The sequence below is a fragment of the Chelmon rostratus genome, chromosome 5 (assembly GCF_017976325.1).
Source record: "Chelmon rostratus isolate fCheRos1 chromosome 5, fCheRos1.pri, whole genome shotgun sequence".
NCBI lineage: Eukaryota > Metazoa > Chordata > Actinopteri > Chaetodontiformes > Chaetodontidae > Chelmon > Chelmon rostratus.
The window spans coordinates 2,416,962-2,438,418 of NC_055662.1; the positions used below are offsets into that span (position 1 = coordinate 2,416,962).

The 21,457-nt window shown below is 42.9% G+C and overlaps 1 protein-coding gene across 1 annotated transcript in view; it reads left to right on the forward strand.

Annotated features, from left to right (window-relative positions):
- Positions 1–10,923: 10,923 nt before the first annotated feature.
- The window catches only part of si:dkey-61l1.4 (collagen alpha-1(I) chain), a 41,994-nt gene continuing 31,460 nt past the window's right edge, over positions 10,924–21,457 (forward strand). Inside the window, exons 1-11 of the mRNA XM_041937846.1 lie at positions 10,924–11,054; positions 13,963–14,409; positions 15,370–15,414; positions 15,904–16,023; positions 18,466–18,504; positions 18,585–18,638; positions 18,765–18,818; positions 18,906–19,013; positions 19,103–19,156; positions 20,316–20,369; positions 20,842–20,886. Of these exons, the coding sequence (XP_041793780.1) occupies positions 10,962–11,054; positions 13,963–14,409; positions 15,370–15,414; positions 15,904–16,023; positions 18,466–18,504; positions 18,585–18,638; positions 18,765–18,818; positions 18,906–19,013; positions 19,103–19,156; positions 20,316–20,369; positions 20,842–20,886 (1,113 nt within the window). The 5' untranslated portion in view covers positions 10,924–10,961. The remainder of the gene's footprint in view (positions 11,055–13,962; positions 14,410–15,369; positions 15,415–15,903; positions 16,024–18,465; positions 18,505–18,584; positions 18,639–18,764; positions 18,819–18,905; positions 19,014–19,102; positions 19,157–20,315; positions 20,370–20,841; positions 20,887–21,457) is intronic.

The following is a 21,457-nucleotide window of genomic DNA, read 5'->3' on the forward strand; positions in this document are numbered from 1 at the left end:
TGATGGGTTTAAAGGGAGTAGAGCAGAGGACTCAGGTGCATGTTGTACCCCTCTGTTGCCCCCCAATTTAAAAGAAAAGATCTTGAGTGTAAAAAGTAACTGCATTATGTTCGTACCTTGGGAACGTGTCACTTCTGGCCGCTGATGCAGTCGCTGTCAGACCGGCTGTACTGAGCAGCTCCCAGCTACAAATGTGAAACGAAGCCTTTGCTGGAATACGCTGCAAGCTGCAAGCAAGAGCCTCACATTCATGTGCTCTGCACTGGCAGCTCGACACACTACAGCCATGAAACTGTCAGCGACTGGCTGGTTTCCTGGGAGTTAAGTCCAAATTTACCTCTCATCTTCACTCAACACGTGGAGTCAAGATGCCGGTTCCTCTGCTTCCACCTGCACACATCAAGCCAGTGTGTCTGCTTTGAAAAATAGCACCTTTCCATCTGTGTTTCTGCTCCCTCTCCCTCAGTGGACAGTAATGGCACTCAGATATTTGTATGATTTAGGAATGCAGCTCATGGTTCACGGCAGAGCTTTCATCACATTATCATAGCCCAGTCATGTGTGACTGCAGTTGCAGAGGAGGAGGGGAGGATGAGAAGGACAAATGCACTAAGTGATGAAGTCGGCGTACAGGCAGACACATCTTTCACCACATATGAAAACATGTCGTAACATGTTTTCAATTTCAGTTTTTCTTTATTTTTAGATATTTTTGTAACTGATTTGATTTTTCTTACTCGTTTAAAGCCACTTTAGTCTTTGCTCACTTTTTCATTATTAAAGTTAGAGCTGTTTCTTTCCTGTCTCCAGTAGAATTCACTGTTATAGTTAAACAGTATGTAACAGTGAATCCCTTTTTTGCCCCAACAAGACAGAGACGGTGTTGTTCTTTTTCAGTCAGTCTTTTTGAAACTAATGCAACCCAGGTGATGCAGAATGGACATGTTGTATCTACTCAGGCATTTTGCTGTGTGAGTACAGATCTCAGTGCTGAGCTGAAATGTTCCAGATAAATCTCTGCTAAACTGCGGTGAGGTTCATATCAGTACTGCCAGCTTTGGAATTGTATCTGTTGATCTTTGCCCGACCACACAGCTGTGAAACTACAGCAGTCTTCGGTAGTGGGGACAAAAGTTCTGCAGATGTTCTCTCAATTGATCACAAATGTATCATTCATTTTCCCGTCTCAGGAATTTCCCACAGTTTGCTTCATATTCTGAGCAGAACGGTCACGCCATCACACGGAGACACCGACATGACTGATGGACTGTTATCTCCATATCTTCACTACGATTAGTGAAGCAACGTTTTGACGCTGCATACTTTGTGGATGCGGTTACGTGCCGTTAGTCCTGCAGGCAGTGGCTGCGCATGTGTTTCCTTTCTCCATGGCTGTTATAGTGCTGCTGAGCTCCGGCTCATTCACTGAGAAATGAATGGAGGCTGTTATAAGACTTCATTAACCCCTACTGTGTGTATTGGATTTCACTGCCATACCGCAGTAAATGACTGCATCAGCTCTGCAGTGGCATGTAAGAGAAGTTCAAGGGTCAGGGGTCAGGAGATGAACTCATGGTGGGGCTGCAGGATGTGGCATTTTTTAAGCTCATACAACAACGAAAACACAAAGACTACATGCATCTATACACTTATCCTCGACACAATATTGATTTTTTTTTATTACATATTTGAATGCTATCACTGAATCTCCTTCATTTGCGAGTCAGTCAGGCTTCTCAGGTTACCAGTTACTTTTATTTGTTTTCTAAGCTCTGCATGGATGAGCACCAGCTTACATCTCCCATCTCAATCCACATTCCACATTCACACCCCTCAGATCCTCTGATCAGTTACTTCTCATTATTCCACCTTCCCAGTCTAAATCCAGGGGTGACTGAGCTGCTTGTGTTGCTGCTCCCAGACTGGTACAGTCTGCCTCTCACTGTCCAGTTTTCCCATCTATCCCCGCTTTAAATTACAGTGAAGGAGTCTGAGCCCCCTTTTGGTGGCTTTACTAACTTACTCTGTGGCTGACATCCTCCTAATGCAACGCCCTCAAATAAGGAGACAGTGTTCTCACAAACCACAAAGACCAGTTTCATCTATGTTCACTGTTGGATTGTTCACATTGATTACATTTCATTGATTACACATTTTGTCATCTAGGACACATTAAAATAAAAATGTGAAGCTGTTTGTGCTTTTTCGCAGCAGACATTTAGACTTCTAGCAGGAAAACTCCAGGTGTAACTGATAACCTTGACTTTTAAGTCTAGCATCCTCATTTTTAGCTCATGTCAGTAGCTTATTAGCAGCTCAGCTGAATTCATAGTGTTGTTTTGGTGCCTCAACAGAGAAAGTGGATTTGTTGCAGCTCTTCTCCCAGATGATGGTCAACACCACTGATGTGTCCCTATCAGTGGACAGTCTGAGGTGTCCAACTCTTCAAATTGGCCTTTATGGCAGTCTTATGATGGCCACACAGCAGGCGTTTGGACAAAGGTACTGTTTCTTTGCTTCTTGAGTTTTCACACATAAACACTGACTGAAGTAATAGTTCTGGGAAATATGAATATTCACTCACTGTCTAAGAGTGAGATGAAGAGAACGGGCATGTTTGTGCATTAAGTAATGAGCTGGAGTTAGTGGGTAGCCTAGCTTAGCATAAGGACTGGACGATGGCTTGCCTGGATCTCTCTTATGTGATTGAGTGATTGATTGGAAGTTGATTTATAATTGTAATAATTCTTGCAACCCTAAAGGAGTTGGTAGGTGTATTTGTGAACGTTGGACAGAGGCAGGCTAGTTGCTTCCCCCTGCTTCCAGTCTTTGTGCTAAGCTCGGCTAACCAGACGTTGACTCCAGCTCTGTACTTAACACCGATCTGGTCACCTGACTTTCAGAAAGAAAGAGAACAAGCTAATTTCCTAAAATGTTGTTCCTTTATGTATAATACATATAAACATTGTACAAAATATGATGTCCTTTTAATTTAGTCTTTTGGAAGGTCAGATTTGAAATGTTTTGTTTTTCAAAACATCTCCATATGTGTTTGTCAGTCTTTATGTGTACAGGCATGCATGTCACCATTTCTTCATATATGTGTGTGTACATGTTTTTCTGAGTGTGTGTGTGTCTCTCTGCAGGTTTTCCGATGAGTTCAGCCTGCTGATGGAGTTGCGCAGCTCTCAGACGGAGGAGAGCAGCGTGGTGACGCTGTTAAACGCCCAGCATCACATCCACCTGCAAGTCCGACTCGGCCCACATTCACTCACCTTCATCTCCACCCAACACAGAGAGTACGAGTACGTCTGACCCTGAGTTAACTGCAGCATGAGTGAAGAGAGCTGAGCAGCTAACAGCAGGAGTGAGAGCACTCACTGATTTCCTGAAAGTCTCCTCACTCACTTCATCCATCCTCCCTCAATCAAATGTAGGTTCCCAGCGGGCTCTCTGTGTGATGGCCACTGGCACCAGCTATCACTGGCTGTCTCCCCGCTCTGGCTGGAGGTTTATGTGGACTGCTCTCTGGTGGAGAGGGTGAACTGGGCCTATCCGTGGCAGAGCATCTCCACTGATGGCCTGCTGATGATCGGAGGCAGCCTGGAGGGCTTTGAGACCCCTTTTGAAGTAAGGAAAAGCATATCTGTTTAATGTAGCAGCTGTACCACATATTGTAGTGTTTGCGTGCTGCTAATTGATAGTTGTGCAGAGGGCTGCATTGATTTCAAAGGTCTCCTGCCACTTGGTGGCAGTAGAGAAAGCTTGATTGTATTCTCTGTTTTCCTCAATTTCTAATCATCCGTTTAGTGTGAGTCAGTTTAGGAGACTGGACAATCATTTATGCTGTTTTCTGTACGGGACTCGTATGCAGGAAGGATCAAAGTCACATTTGACTGGACACATGATGCACAAACTGATTATTGCACAGACAGTAACATTCAGATGGGTGATTTAACACGGTTGAAACACTTCACGTCAAAAAGTCAAGTACAAATTCAGATATATTAGGCAGAATTATACTTAAATTATGAAAAGTAAAAGAATTATCAGATTTTTCTTGTTAATAACGGTAAGCAGCAATCTGAAACCACAGCTGGTTGAGGTGTAATTCATTTGAACTACTTTATAAACTGTAAACTCTTCAGGCAGCTGAGGCTGGCAGATACATGCAGTGGCGTTTCCTTCTGAAACTGAGTTGAGTTGAAGGATAAAGTAGCATAAACTGCAGTAGTATGTAGAGTTAAATGAAATATAAAGAACTTGTGTGCATGTACTTTGTTAATAAAACTTGTCATCATGGCTGAACTTCACTATATTGTGATAAACCTTTTTAAAGTATCTCATCTTTTCTGTGCTGAAGAAGAATTTCAGGGTTCGAGAGTGTAATGCCACAGTTGGTTTGCTGTTGAACACTTCTCCACACACTTTTGCTGTTTCACGATGAGCTCTTGTCAGTGTTGAAAGTGAATGAGTCTGCGTGAAGCAGTCTGTCCTGAGTGAAAGCTCCCACACACCTTAATTGAGTCCAGACAAGAAACCTGAGTGCTGTGGTCCGGCAGTCTGGATGTCATCCTGTGTCTCGCTGCCTTCATTTATCATATCAACGACGTGTGTGTGCCAGACCCAAGTACACTGCAGTCCCAGCTGTGGGACTTCAGTCGGGGTTGAGGGGGCAGCATGGGGAGATTCTAGCAGCAGTGATTGATGTACGTCCTCACCTGGCTCTCTTGACCTCACTCAGGTGTCCGGTGGAGAGACGAGTGTGTATAGTGAGAGCTGAGTTAAAGGTGAGGTGAGGGCTTCCTGTGCCTGTGGTTACCTATGGATAACCTCTGACCTGATCTTTCTGTTGGTGTCCTCAGGGAGCTGTGAGACAAATGACCTTTGTGATGGGGGATCCAGACTCTGCACGTGACCACTGTACTCTCCACCGGCCTGCCTGCAATCCAGCAACCGCCAGTGCACTCAGGGTACAGAGTCCGAATGAAGTTATTATTGTTGTTTGTATGTTAAATATATCTTCGGTGGTTCTGGTGAAGCCTTGTCAAGTCTGATAAAATGATGTGAAAGCTACAAAAACAAGCCAAGTTATACTAAACTGGAATTTCCTTCCACAGTGTAATTCAGTTTGCATTTCACATTTAGAAATTTAAAGTAGCACCAGACCAGACCACCCTGAGTGGATGATGGCTGAATCTGTTGTTTCATTATTGAATCTGTGTACTCCTTCTTCCTTTCTTTGCTCATTTAGAACATGCGTTCTGGCACCAGGGCCCTTCAGCGGTCTAACAGTGCAGAGGGTTCTGCAGATAAGGGGTCCATACATTTGGTGAGTGTGTGCACTGTTGACACGTAGTTGGTGGGATGGACTGTTTTCTTTACCTCCATGTAGGTTTGAGTCCTTTTATCCTGTGTGAGTGATGGCTCGTGTGGGGATAGCAGAGCTGTGTTAGCACTCAGCACATCTCTCACTACAAGCTCCTGCATAATGGTTCCACCACAGTGAGGGCAGAGAAGAGAGAGGGGACAAACGGAGGGAACAGTGAATGAATGGTCTTAAGTGTGCTCTGCGAAGTTCTTTGTAGCTTGTTCTTGTAACGTTCTAACTTTATGTTTCCTAATGGGAAACGGTGTGTGTGTGTGTGTGTGTGTGTGTGTGTGTGTGTGTGTGTGTGTGTGTGTGTGTGTGTGTGTGGTCATGTGCGAATGCTGAAGGACGTGTTGGCTCTGATAAACGCCCCCTCAGGGAGGATTATGGTTTGGCCCTGTGTTCATTCATTACCGCGTCTTCTAGCTGCATCCTCAGTGCTGCCTCTATCCACCCTCAAAGGGTTTCTGCCAACTTTCCATGCTCAACAGAGGATGCACTTTTCAGGGTGGTGGGAGCCTAAAGTTTAGTGGTTCAGATGGCTGTGTGGGTTGGGAAAATCCTCTGGGAGAAGTGGATGATTAAAGATCTGCTTGCACTAATCTATTTTTTGCTTACATTGCGTTTCATACTCCCTTTAAAAATCAATTGCTTCATCTTTTTTTTAAATGAATGCTGCTGATCATTTGAAAATGGAGGTTCCTCTGATGTCCAGCTGTGTGTACTGTAGTCAACAAAGCCAATTTTAAAGTGCTATTACACCCATTTTTGTCCACTGAGATTTTGTCATACCTGTTGATATTGCTGTCTCTTTAATATCTTGGTTGTGTTAGACTCATTGTGTTAGCATGGCAGACCAGTGGCAGTTATCTGTTTGATGTGGTAGCAGTTTTGTCAGCTATGTTGTTTTTAAGATTTTATCTTATCTGATGAAGAAACAGATTCACTTTGATGCTAATGTGAAGGACCAGTAAACAGCAAATACATGCCAGAGTCCATCAGTTAGTCAGTGAGCTGCTCAGGTGTTAGGTGCATACAGGGCTGTTGTTTATGATTGCTTATGATTGCATTTGACTTTTAGCTACTTTTACACTGAAGATCCTACTGATGCTTTAAATGAACTCACAACCAGCTGAAACATCAGTGATTCTCGTACAGTACGTACTTGCCAAAGGTTATGTTGGCACCCCTCTGCATATAACCAGCAGTGGCAACACCAACCAAAATGCACGCACACACACGCGCACACGCACACACACACACGCACACACACACACACCGCACACACACACATGCACACACACACACGCACGCACACACACACGCGCACACACACACACACACACACACACACACACACACACACGCACACACACACACACACACACTCTACAGGTACCAGTGTTGTCCTGATATGGTGCAGAAGTGCTGCTTTGATTAAAAGAAAAGGCTGTAATATTTAAAAATTAGGAGAGAGATTTGGGTTAGGTTTATTTTTTAAGCCACATTTTAGTCACAGCTTTTTTCATCAGCAGTGTTGCATGTTGATATAGTCACAGTTAGTGTTTAATGACATCTGTGCCGTCTCTTCTCAGTCATGGAAACAAGGTTGTTGGTGAACTTAATCATAGTTTTCATTAACGAAATGAACACTTGTGTGATGAAGTACTTTTGTCAGTGAATTTGTTTTTTCAGTACTTTTACTTTTACATTAACAACCTATTTATACATCCAGAAGACACAGAGCAACATTAGCAATCATTTTTGAGTCGTGTTTGTTTTGTGAGTACAATATTTACTCTCTTTTAGATTTTGTCTTCACCAACTCCAGAGAACGAACACAATGTGGCCGTTTAGCTGCTAAATGCTGCGCTGTGTTCAGCAGTTAGTCTGTAGCTGTGCCTGTTTGGTGCTGCTGCTGATGGGGTTTGTGTGAGCAGGACTCCATCGTGTGGCTCTGTATATCTCTGTGTGGACTCAAAGGTGCATTCAAAGAACAGATTAATACAAGCCAACACAGCGATGCCGTAAATTGCCCCAGTAGGAAAATGAGTGCAGGGTTGGCTCCATACCTCTCTGATACAGTGTGACTGAAGACTGAACATTGTGTAAGCTTCACTGAACTGAATGAATAGAACAACTCTATGAGGACCAGAGTGCATGACCTCTGTTTAACTCTCTGTATCTGTGTCCATAGTGTTGATTTGTAGTTTTACACTGTTGAGACTTGTGCTGTTGCCCCTGGGCTCCACCCCAACTGTTCAGAGGTCAGTCAGAATGACAGATATGTTGTCAGGTCACAGGCTCTTTCAGCCCACTGGATAATTTCCTGTAACAGCCCTGACTAACAGAGAGGTAATCCCCAAAGAATTTAAAATGATTGGAAATGTTTCAGCTCAGGGAAACGTTTGGAAACCCTTTAAAGTGGAACCATATTGAGCTTAATTAATATGTTCATATAATTCTTCTTAACATGTATCGTTGCAAATCTTTTTGATGATCTGATTGAGAAAAGAAAGACCATTTTTGTGTGTGTGTGTGTGTGTTTGTGTAAAATGTGGATAGAAACAGAATGTGATGATTTGCTAAACATTAAATATAGCACAAAGACTGTTGAATGTTGATATTGAGAAATGTCCATGTTTTTGAGAATTGTATCCTCATTTAGAATCTCTGGAGTTGCTCATCAAGTCACTTCTTTTCCCTGCAAGCCAAGGCAAATCTGTGTCAGACATCAGCCGTCCAGATGTAGCACTTTACAACACTGAGCTCTTTCACATCCAGCTCAGCTGTGACAGTGTTATTGCAGAATGTGTCTCACGCGTCTTTGATCAGAACTGTCACTCTTCCAGATATGATCAGCCTGTTTTTCACATGCTGCAAAGGTTTACCTTGTAGTGTTCGGGGCTCCATTCACACTGTACGTGCTATCTAGATTTCCCCTCATTCGGTGCCTTACTTAACTAGAGCAGGTTTGCTGAGCATGGATGTAGTTTGCAGGAACATATTTTATGTAGTGGTACAGTAACAGATAGCTTGAAGCTCCTCAGTGTAAACTAGAGTTCTGCACAGGCCCAAAATTCAGACCTGGTCCCTAAACGCCCAATGTCTGTAGCATTACCGCTTTAAGGTGTCTAAAAATGACCAGACCTATGCAATGTATTTTTTAAAGTCGTATGCCTGCATTATCTGTTTCCAACAATGTTCAAACCTGCAGGTACACACACTGTAGTTAACTATATTGTGATGCCTGGCCAAAGATGTGATTGTTTCATCTGAAAAGGTGTATTGTTTAGGTATATGGTTGCTATTGCATTAACACATCGTCAGTAGGGTAAAACTAACCTGTCTCACAACAGTCTAAACCCAGCTCACGTTTCCTATTAGTGGCTGAGCAACGCTTGGTGAATTCTGCTTCACAATGACAGGAAGAGCCCACATCGAAGGAGTTTTAGAAGAAAAATGAGAAGAAAACACAGCTGAATGTATAAAGAAGATCACAGGTTTTCTTCTGTTTTCTCCTAATAATCATCTTGCAGCTCACATTTATCTTTAAATCTTTGTGACTTAAATTAATTCCATGTTTTGTTTATGGCTCATGGATTATTGAAGGCAGACTTGTAATCTTATTTAAGGATGAAATCAATGATTCAGCATCTAACCTCAGCTGTAGCCGCTTTGAGGTCTCGAGCCTGAACTCTTGTGATTGAAACGGTTCACTCAGTTTTTCATTTTGTCCATGTGTAAATTCAGCATCATTCAGCCATCATAACGTTTGTGGCAAATGAAGCCTCATGTTTGAAACTTTGTTTGTGTGCTTGTCTTTTTAATCAGATTAGGGCTACATTTTCAGCTACACAGAAACCGGAATCATTCAGAATGAACCGTGAAAGCCTCCATTGCGATTGTAGCCAAAGACGTGCAGAGCGAAGAGATATAAAACCCACAACAAGTGCAGTGCAAATCTGCTAGCATATGTGCAGTGGCATGAGTCAAGGCTCTGAGCCCGGCTGCTTGTTATTGCTTGGCAGAGAACGTCTGCGACAGAGCGTAGGCTTGAAGTGCACACGTGCGCTGTACTTGCACCAGATCCCAGACGTCTGTGCTCTTTTCAGTTGGCAGTGCTCATCTATGATCTCAGACCTCGGCCCAGTTCGTCCTCAGATCGTACTCTGTGGCCTGTAATTTGGTGAAACCAACTTCAGCTGAACACAGACAGTGTGAGACAAGAAACATGACTTCAACGATACCAGTACACATAATCTGATATAAGCAGCCGTTCAGTGTGGATCCTCTTCACACCTGATGGAAACCTTGCCTGAGAAAATCAATCATGTCCTAACCCTGTGTTGTAATAGAAACCACATGTCATATATATTGGACTGGTAGGGCTGCTGTTATAGAGCTCGTGGCTCCAACATGGTCAGACTGTGTATAGTAGATGTGATGGGACTTAAAGCGGTTTATTTGCTGAGGGATTTCACTCTTTAACATAATATATAGCCCAGCAATGAAAGCCTCATTCAGCAGAACTCCTTTAATGTGATCCCTGCACTCTGTGGCTGTTGTTGTGCCCACAGTTTCTACTTTTTAGCTTTCACACCACTGTTCAAACCCTCTGAGGACCCCTGTGCTTTGATTTAGGCTGCTGTAGGTCTCCTCTGTAATCTCATATAAATTACCCTCAGTGAGATCATTAGCAGGTTGTTAAGTCTGAGAAAAATGTGATTTAAAAAATGAAAAGTTAACATGTTGGCTGCTCGTGACTGTTTTTATTCTCATATTGTGGGTAATCTGATGAGGACAGGGTATGAAGTCTTTGATCCAGCATCATACGGAAGATGAAAGAGTCCTGCAGGCTTCAAGCAAGTGTAATTGTAGGTTTGAGTGTAAAGTTCACACTAACTTTGTAACTAGTTTGTTTCAGTGTTGTTTACAGTTCCAAAAACAATTTATAGCAAGGTAGATTGAGATACTGCTGTATAGGTGTATGAATATATACATAAAAGCAACAATGACCAACAACATGCAGTGTGACTCAGTGTAGACACAGATTTTTCTTCATATTTGATTCATGCATTCTTGATGAATGTATTTCACATTTTCCATCCTTCAGTAATTAAAACATTCTTGTACTGGAGATTTTTTGTGGCATTCTGTTTGGTTGCACCCTCTGCTTTACATTCCATTCCTCTTTATCTATATCTCTTGATCCTGCAGTGGGTCATGGATGACTTGATCTTCACGCACGGAAAGATGCCAGTGAGAACAGGTTTTTAAGTTCTTCTACTTTACGGAGATGGCAGTACGTTGTTAGGCTTTGATGTGACAGCAGCATTGTCTTCCTTGTGTGCACAAGATAAGCCTCCGTCCTCCTGAGGGCTGAGTGAGTAGTTTGGGGTGTGGCAGCATGTAGTGTAGTACATATGGCAGCAAAGTCCTGGGTGTGTCTCTGTTGGCTCTATGAGGGACAGCTGGAGGTGGGGAAAAGCCTGTGGCTCCTGCTTTGACAGGACCAGTGGACTGCATATGGGCTCTGGACTCGACTTGACTCGAGCACAGCTGCAGGGAGGGAGGACAAGCTGTAGACATGTGGATTACGTTAACCTGCGTGCTGTGCTGCCTTTGGCTGCAGGACCCTCTCCACATGGGACTGACTGTGGATGGGCAACAGACAGATATGGTATGTACTGTAAAGGATGGGTCGGGGTTTACAGATCTGCAGGTTGAGTTAATATGAGCGAGTCAGAAAGAGACTTTCAGTGAACACTCAACATCCTTCCTTTGAGATATGTTTCCCTGCTATTGCGTTCTGATTGTTGCACTGGATCATGTTTCAAATGTATCTCAAATGACCCTCTTGTTCTTGCCATGTAGGAGTTACTTTAGCTATTTTGTAATGCTTCTTTGATTGTTCAGCCAGTAGTAAACGCCCTGTATTCGATCTGATCAGATGTTCTCTGACAGCATGCACAGAGCAGAAGCATGTGAGCTGATGTGAAAACTTGGTGCCGGAAATTCTCCATCCAAGCAAAACAAGAGTGTGAGGGCAACTTGTAGATCTCAGTAGATCTCTAATGCCTCTTGACTGCCCTGCTGACCTCTCTCTGCTCTGTGTGCACACATCTCCTCGCACAGCCCTCCTCCAAAATCCTCAACAAAACCACCCTGCTCATTATGCATGGCTCCCAGTGATGGAATAAGTTTGCCCCGCTGTGTAGTTCAACACAGATCATTTCCTCGCCTGGTGATATTAATATGTGACTTTGCTGATTGTTGCTCATACCTCATACAAGTTTTGTCTTAAATGAAACTTTTCTCTCGATGCTGTAGGCTCTTATTGTGGTGTACTATTTGTCATTTTCCATACTCTGAGACACAGATATTACATTGACTTCTCATCCCTGTCAGTTAATGTGTGATTGTCAATTTCACAGTGACATTCAGGAACATTTCCTAAGTGACTTGTCTTCACACTATAACTACTGATTTACCAGAATGTGTTGATGCTGCCATTGTGTTATTAAAGACAAGTCAAAATTGGCACATAATCAAGTCATTCCCACCCCCTATTATGGAATTGGCCAGCATCAGATGATCTAAAAGCTAAATTAGGTCCCCCAATATGCAGCATTATTACAACTCCAAAACACGCTGGATGTGTAGTACTCACTACGCTGGATGTGTAGTACTCACTACGCTGGATGTGTAGTACTCACTGAACTCCTGCTTCATGCTGATGAAACAGCAACAGTGAACACGACACCTGGGTGAGCAGCTGATTAGCATGTGCCAGGTTCTGTATCCTCTGTGCTCTTTTTACAGACCTCTGATACACAACATGATCAGTAGCATGTCTACGCAAATGAAACAGTCTGATCTGTTCCAGTCTCGGATTTGATTTGACTCAGTCAATCCAATCTGCACTTGGCAAATATAGTCCAGTGTGTTCCTGCTCCTGTTGAGGAACAGGAGCCAATTAACGTTCAAATCCCTACTCCTTGTTGACATCACTGCTCAGTCAAATCCAAACAACACATATTTTTTAGATTCAGTGTGGCTGAAACCTGAACCCCTTGATTTAAGACATCAAAGTAATTAATATGATCAAGGAGCAGCATGTATACAGACAACAGCAGTGAACCTAGAACTGACCCTTGTGGTACACTCTATATTAAAGGTGCTGACAACAAACTGAGATCAAAGCTCTGTATTTAATTGTGATGCTTAATTTATGATGCACAATTGATCAGAATCATCAAACTAATTAAAATGTATGAAAGCTGGAAGCAAGTGTGATCCCATGTTACTCTATGTTGTGTATTTAACAGTTTAACAGTGTGGTCATGGACTTTATGCTACTGTTGGTTTGGGGTTTGCTTTGTTTTTGATTCTCAGTTATTTCATACAGTGGCTCCAGTCTGTCAGAGTAACAGCGATGAGCAGCGTGGGGAAGATTAGCTGGACAAATAGGCTCAGGTGCAGAGCGATCAAGTGTCTGCTGGCTGGGAGAGCTGCAGGAACAATGGCAGCTTGTGTGGGATAAAGGAGCATTGTGTGCTGCTGAATAAGGGGAACCTGTGCCTGTTCTGCCTCTCTATTCTTCCTCCTCTTCATGCCACTCAGCTGAGCATCGCTATCTTCTCATTTTTGTATCAGGTGGTCTTTGAAGTGTATCAGCTCCAGACTTGTATTATTGACATGCCTCGAAAGTCATGGTGATTCTTCAGTTCTCTCGTCTCATTTGCGAGGTGCCTTATTGGAACACGATACCTGAATTTGAGATTTTGCTGTTAGACAGCAATGACATAAGCATCAATCTTATGTGACTGTCATTTTTCCTCATGGAGCATCAAAGGGTCCAATGGTTCATCATCTGTAGAGCATGAACATGCTTATAAAATGTCATTGTATTCTACTTGTAGCATGGTGATGTGTTTTGTGTACATTTTCTGTCCAGAATTTGAAAGATGAGAGAAAAGGTCAGTGGGTCAACAAAAGCATTGGAAATCATCTCCTGCGAACCATGAATAGGTGCATGTAATGCTGATGTCAGGCACATAGTGCCAAAAGCTTCTCATGGACGAACATGTTTTTTAAGGAGAAACTTCGACCAAACAGTGTAGCCAGAATCATCAGCGACAGTCCTCTTTGCATCACAGGTTTCATGCCCATCTGACCAGCAGTTTTCAGGATATTTTGCTGTAGATGGAATTGGATGGACTGGCACAAGAAGTGGCCTTTCAAGTGGGAAGTTCCTGGTTCAAATTTTGGCTCTTTTGAAAAGTATGGACAGAGAAAGTTTGTGGAATCTGTCTGCTTTTGTACCTCTTCTAATATTCTCCGCTTTAATACGTAGAGCCAGTTTACTGTCCAGTGAGTCAGTATTTACTGAACAAGGCAGCAGACATTCTGGGTCCGCATACTTTCTTGGAAGATACTGACACTGAGTCAAAGACTAGAGAGCAATGTCTTTAATTACAGTGAATGTAAACCTGCTCCTCTCTTGCTTACTGTTTTCCAGAATTACACATGTAATGCTGTTGAAGACGCAGCTTTGTGATTGCAGTGTCTTTTCTCTCTCCTCTCAGGATCACCTGTTAGAGAGGAGCCCTTTCGACCACACCCATCAAGATGCTTCAGACCAAAGTCACGGCGTTATACTTGTTGATGAACCTCACATCCTGTTGCCCACTAACAATGCAGACAGAAGAGTTCATGACATTGAATCCTCCCCAAACATCCAAATGTTAGATGAAATGCCTGATTCACTGACTGAGGTGTCTGAGGTGAAAGCGCAGAATGTTACTTTGCTGATGGACAAAAACATGATACCACCGATGACATCCAACGGCCACTGGGAGACAAACAGTCACACAAGACACATTGAGGAAGAGCAGCAATCAGGTTCGCAGCACAGGGAGTCATTGCCATCTGTACTTGCTGTTGGAACAGGGAACATTATCTACGGATCTGACCGGAGAATCTACCGGATCCACAAAGGCCCTTCTGGTCCAATCGGACCACAGGGAAGAAGGGTAAGAATCTCTTTAGGGTGGAATTAATTAGACATGGCACAGGCCTTAATCCAGGAACCTTCCTTAACCATTATTATTAATCCTGCCTTCACAGCGTGTTGAAAAGATGGAAATAGCTGAAAAGGATGAGGCTGGTGTTAGTCTACATTTCTCTCATGCTCAACCAATCAAATGAAAATATAAAACCAAACCAAAACCATCGTGGTAGTCTGACTTTCAGTGCTGACATCCCTACCCGGTCTGTGGCTCTCATCCCCAAACCCACTGGTTCCTGCTGAAGATGTACATTTGCAGAAACCAGTCACGAATACATCGTTTTATTTTTAAAAAAGGTAATTTCCTGAAACAGCTGGACACTCCAGATAAGGTGAGATGAAGAGCCATCAGCATTTTGAACCTCCTGACGTACTTTATGTTTCCATGTTTTTGTACATGAGCTCCCTACAAACATGTGAAGGTAAGGTTGTTCTCATCAGTTCTCTGACAGCACTTATTTAAGTCAGTGAAATTTATTCAATTTGGATCATGTTGAATTAAAAAAATATAGCAAACATCATTTTGGGTGGTACCAAAATATCAGCGGTGGTATAAAGGGCGGGTTTCTTTTTCAGTACAGCAAGTTTTCCCTGAGTGTCTTATGTAATTCTCTGAATTGCCGCTCTTTAAAGGCCCTGTATTTTGGTTGTAAGTGGAGGTTATGGTCATTCTGTGTAAACAGTGTGGTTGCATCAGCCCACGTGAAATTGACTCATACTGGTGTTTATTCATCTTGTAAAATTGCAGGGTGGAGAGACTGCTTTCAAAACACACTGCATTAATAATGTATCGGAGAGACCACAGTGACCTTTTCTTTCTAAGATCATCACACTGTAGATGATGCCAGACAGCAGGCCTGCCAGTTGTTGCCAATAAGCTGTATACATACGGTGAAAATAGCTCAATGCCGTGTTGTCCTCACAGGGATGTGCTGGGAGAGAAGGCTATGTTGGCGTTAAAGGTGACAAGGTAAGATGTGCATGAACGAGTGTGCAGGTTTGTGTTTTTTAGGCAATCATAATGAAAGGATCACACAGAAGACATGCTCCAAGGAGCAGGTTTGCAGAATTAATATGTAAAAACAAGATCCTCACATGTGGTCCGGCCGCTGCTCAGGACAGTTATCCTGTTAACCTGCCTCATGGAAAATGGCTCCAGCGTTGGACATTGCAACAGTACGTCGTGTCATTGATAATGACCGATGAAACAAACAGGATGTAAATGAGGCGCCCCCTCTAGCCTGTTAGTGTGTGTTGGTTTGGGTGGTTACAGTTTAAACTCCCATTCAGAGGAGGACACAAGCTCAGCACACTTCTGCTTTAACTCTTTCACTTTGTAATGTATGAGAGAAAATCTCACAGTGGTGGGGGTTCGCTTTTCATCCGGTTTAACGAAGGAGCTCTGCTTATTCTGAATTGTTAGTATAAGTAACCAATCATCTCATCTTTTCTACTCTAGGGCTCTCAAGGTATTCCAGGTCTGGGTGGGAGGACAGGAGATCCAGGACCTCCAGGACCTCCAGGTCTTCCCACTCTTTACCTATATAGGAACTCTGAAGAGGACTGGACTGCTTTTAGGGTAAATCTAAATGCAAACACCCACGCTGGAATCTCTGTGGAACTGCTCTGAACCTTTAGGCTTTGGACCATGCCGTAGCACCAGAACAGAGCTCTCATCAACATCCTTTTTATTTCATTTGTCCTCTTGAGGTCGTCACAGACCGACGTCCTCAGTGTCCTCACCACACTTTGTCTATTCCTGACTGCTAATGTCACCCTGTCTTAATACCACAGTATTCCCAGCCAGCTTTCTATGATTGAAACCACTTGTTGGGTTAATATAGTAGCTATAAGAATATCTAAATTGGTGCAGTTGAGTGAACACATAGAAACCAGCATGGTGATGCCAAGGCCACAGTGACAGCAGTCTATAGACGGGTCACAGGTTCGATGCTTCCACTTACAGCAGCAACACTGAAGGCTTTTTGTCCTCAAGTCAGCCTCAATAAGAAGACAAAAAATACACCAGCTCTGTTTACTTTTACTCAATATTACTATGTCTCTGGTACTGTTGAAGCCTTGTGTCTCAGCTTAATGTCTTGTTTTTGTTTTGTTTGATGATGAAGGAAAAGAATATGACGAGGCTTAAAGGAGCATTAAAACAGTCAGATGGTCAGACAAGCCAGCAGTTTGTCCAGACTAGATCTAAATCATTGTATTTGGAGGTGAAACTAAAAGTGCGAGCACCTGAAGTATTGGTGATAATCTGTCAGTGAACTGTGCGTACACAGCTATGATCAGTGCGGCTGCTCAGAGTTTAACCAGTCGTCACCAAACTGATGGCTAAAATTAGAAAAATGAGACAGAGTGACCTGGATTGATCCTTTGATGCATGTGAAAGTATGAAATGTGAGACTCAAATCAGAGTCGTACAGTTTTCCCGTGATAACAGTGAAATACAAATACGGTGCTTATGCAGTGATTTAATATAAACGGTGATCACATGTGGAGAACTGGGCTTCTATTTCAGGCAGGGCTGAGTAATCCTCTCCCAGTGTGTCGACGGTGTATTTAGATGGCCACAGCTCTCTGTGCTCTCACACACTGTAATGAAAGCTGAAGTATCTGCCAAGCATTGTAACTGGAGCCCATCCAGACCTCATGCCTGGGTCAGGCCCCGCGCTTTGCTTTTTGAGCAGCTATATGAGCTGGGTCGAGCTGGCTGTGAAAGGCTTCAGTGTTGCCGTCCTCCTGGAGTACACTGAAGGCTCTGAGTGCTCCGTCCACAGAGACACAATGAGACTTAAGGGAGGTCCAGGCCTCTCCGCCAGCCTGAGTTTCACCTTGACAGGGTTGCCCCCACTTCACCACCATCGCCAAGACAAATATGACCTGGAGCAGCAGAGATGGGTGGTGTAATGGACCAGAAGCACTCCTCTGTGCTGGAGTTGAGTCTCTTGATTCTCAGAGTGCATTGACAGAAAACTTCAGAGCACTACAAGATGTGCTGCATGGAGCTCTCAACACTTCTGTTACACACTCATGTCTTTTGGCTCCATCTGCAACGTGTTACAAGACATGAAGTGCGAGTGCCAAGTCCACCAACTGTGTTGAGTCGCAGTCTGTTCGCTCTCAGCTGTCCTACTTCGATGGCTCTCTTTTGATTGCACTTGTACTGTGCAGCACTGCGCTGTGTGCAACAGGCAATGGTTTTATCCATCTTGTCCACTTCAATCAAATGAGGCTGCAGCAGAGAAGAACTTCTCATCCTGTGATGGAGACTGGAGCCGTTTACTGCACCCTAACTGCTCACAGTAAATTCTGGTGTCAGAAGATTCATTGATGGGAAATATTCTCCACAAATCATAAACATAAACTTAAAAAGTGAAATTCAAGTCAGTCATCTCCTGAACAGTTCTGAACATGTGAAGTGCCACTCATACAGTAAAGTAAAAAAGTACAACCAATGTCAAAAATTGCAAAACCCTTTCAAGCTTTGTAGCCACGCTGGCAGCACGGCTGCACAGTCGCAGTTGATCGGTCAGTCAGTCCAACACTTTGGTCCAGACTGATAATATTGTGTAATATTAATATTATGTGTGTGTAATATTGTGCTTTCTTGAGTGCCACCATAAAGTTTCTGACATTTTTGGTTTTAAATATGTTGACAGCTGTGAAATCGTTATTTCCCAGAAGTTTCTCTGACTTTTCTTCTAATTTGTCTGATAGTTTGTTTGTGATCATTCCCACCAGCTCAGATGTACTTTGTGTTTAGTGGCAGTTAGCAAATATTAACACACTCAACTGAAATGGTGAACATGATGGATAGTAAACATCAGCAGGTTAACATTTTCATTGTTAGCATCTTATTATGCACACGTTAGCATTTAGCTCAGATCACTGGTGTGAATTTGTTTTTTTTAATGCAAGAACTATATTTTGTTTAATAGTGAACTATTCCAGTGTTTTAACTACCTTAATTACCTTTATGACTGATGATGGTGATTGCTTATTTTTGCAGAGATCAGCCCTCTATCAGATGCTCAGAGCTGGCTGGCCGGTGAGTAGCTCAGCTTTTAGACTGGATCTGTGATGCTCAATCAGATTAAGTTGCTGACTTAAATTCCCTTTGCTCCTAAGGTGATGCCTGGCCCACCTGGACCCGTGGGTGAAATGGGCAAACCTGGCCCTCCAGTGAGTTTCATATCCATCATGCTCACACAAGTCATTTTGCTTTTTTCTTCTATCCTCTGTTGTTTTTCCATTTTCAAGTCAGCCTTATCGTGTCAAAGTTGTTATTAAAACTTATTTATCACTAAGGGTATTCCTGGAGATTCAGGGAGCAGAGGGATACCAGGACAGAGAGGAGACATGGTAAATCTGAAAATCCTGTGTAGCATCATTAGCTGCATCATACATGGTGACCTGATATCATGATGCGATTGCATGTGTGTGTGTTAGGGTCAGCCTGGGCCAAAGGGTGTCCCTGGCAATTCAGGCAGGTGGGGCAGGAATGGCAATCAAGGAGTGGATGGCCGTCATGGGCCACCAGGACTACCTGGGCTGCGGGTGAGAACGACCAGTGCTCACATTTAGAGAAATCGTCAGTGATTAGCCTGCATCGTTTAGTAACATTTGCAGCTGTTTTTTTCTATCAGGGTCCCAGAGGTTTCAAAGGAGAAAGCGCTTCACCAGGGGAGAAAGGTGATGAGGTGAGCAGGGGAGACTAAATCCTCATCCTGTTGGCTGTGCTCCCCAAACTAATCTTAAAACATTGTAGCATTAACTTCCTCAGCATTTCACAAACTTTTTTGTCATTTACCTCTTGGGTGCAAACAAAGCTGGCTACAAACATTTCAAAATATGTACTAGTATTGCAAAGATGAGCGACGTGGTAGATAAATGGTAATATTTTAAATACTATGCACACAAGTCTGCCATGTTTTGGTTTGTGTTGTATAGACACATGCACTGTTTCCCAGTGCCACATGTATCCCATCAATAAAGACATCAGCTGCAGTCATTTAGTGATATGACATTTAAAATTCTGTTAATCTACCAACAGCATCATAACATCAGTAGCTGTGAGCTCTTTGTTATTATTGACATCCCATTACTTTGCATTGTGTATGCTGCGTTAGCATGGAGCACCACAGTACAGTAGGAGCTGTACAGTAGAACAGTAGTCCAACTGAGTGAACATGTCACTCGTTTACTATTTAATACAAGTAAATGAAGAAATACTTTACTATTCACCACACACAATAGGGGGAATTCTACGCAGAGGGCTGTTGTATATAGTACGGCAGTCGACAAAATCAAAACAATTTTTTGGACACAGTTACAGCCTTTGTTTCCTCCAGCAGCTACCAACATTTCTTATTCCTCATCCTTGCAATGCATGATGGTTCACATACTTCTTACAGTGCATTGTGGGATCATTAGAGCTCACAAGGGAATAATAATTTTCACTGGACATTCAGACACACTACACAAAGGTGAACACAAAACAGTGTATAGTGGGTTGTATAGTGAATATGGATCAGTCAGATCCAGACAGTCTGGTGTACTACTCTGATTGCACTGATATTAGGTCAGAGGTCAAGGTCAACAACTCGCTGCACCTCTGGAGCTCGTTATGTTTGCTGTTGCCTCCCTCTTCGCTTTCTCCATGGAGCACTACAGAGCTCGCATTAGTCCTGTGGTTATACCAGTCAGGTGGAGCCAGTATTTGCATCAAGGCAGCTAATTCCAAACCACTGCTCGGTGGCCAACAGCAGCAGAGCAGCTCTGGGTATGAACTGAATAAGCAAAGAAGGATGCTGCTATTAAAAAGACTAAGTTTTGTTTTGTCTGTGTCCTGAACTGCAGGGTTTCACTGGTGAGCCTGGACCGAGTGGAGACAGAGGGAGAGCTGGGGAAAAGGTCAGTCTAAAAGATAGATGTTGGTAAATATCAGCCTAACCTAACACGATCATCTGCTCCTGCAGTCCACGAGAGCTGCAGATGCCACAGAGGTGTGACTGCACCACCCTCTAGTGGCTGGAAATGGTCTCTAACCAGAGCTGCAGTATTTGAAAGTATTACTGCCATTGGTACTGCTGTTGCCTCAGCTACATCTGCTTCTCCTGTCTGTGTATCTTATTATTTTACAGTGTAACAGTCATCTAATACTTCATATCTGCCATGAAAAGCTTTTTACTCAGTACAGATACACTCAGGTTGAATGAGTTAATCAGTAAATATCCTTGGCTCAACATCATCCTGGTGCAGTGAATATATCTTATCAACTTTAACCTGACTTAGATATATATTAGTCATATTTAACAGCAGATTCAGCATATCTTGGTAATTGGACCAGCTGATTTTGTTTGAATGTTGTTTGTTTGCCCTCCAGGGATTTAAAGGGGAGCCAGGAGAAGATGGACGTGTTGGCCCTCCTGTAAGAGTGACAACTAGTCAAGATAATTTTATTTATGTAACACCAACAGAAGTTATCTCAGGGCACTTTTCATGTAGAGCAGACTCTTTCTGATATTATTTACAGAGACCCAACAGTTCCCACCATGACAAAAAGTCCCATGGGGTAAAGTAATAGTAACGGTGGTGGGAAAAATAATATTAGTAATAATAATATTAGTAATAATAATTATAACTGCTGCACATCACTGAGTCCAGGCGAGGCATTTTGAAGAGGAAGAATGAGGAAAAAGGAGTAAGAGGAAGCAGGCTAACAAAGGAAGGAGGAAGGCAAAAGAGAAATGTAGAACTGTATGGACCAAAACTTTTGCTACACCTTGACGTTGTGTCTCTAATAAACACAGCACAAGTGAAAAAAGCCACAGATGGCTTCACACTATGGCCCAGGTCACCAAGGTTGCATGTGGAGGCAGATTTCAAACCAGTGCCAAAAATTCAGTCAAAACAAAAATCAGAACTTTTGTACTTCATCAAGACATCATAGAGATGTCTGTAATTTATTATTTTATACCAAGATTTATTGCAAGAATTCA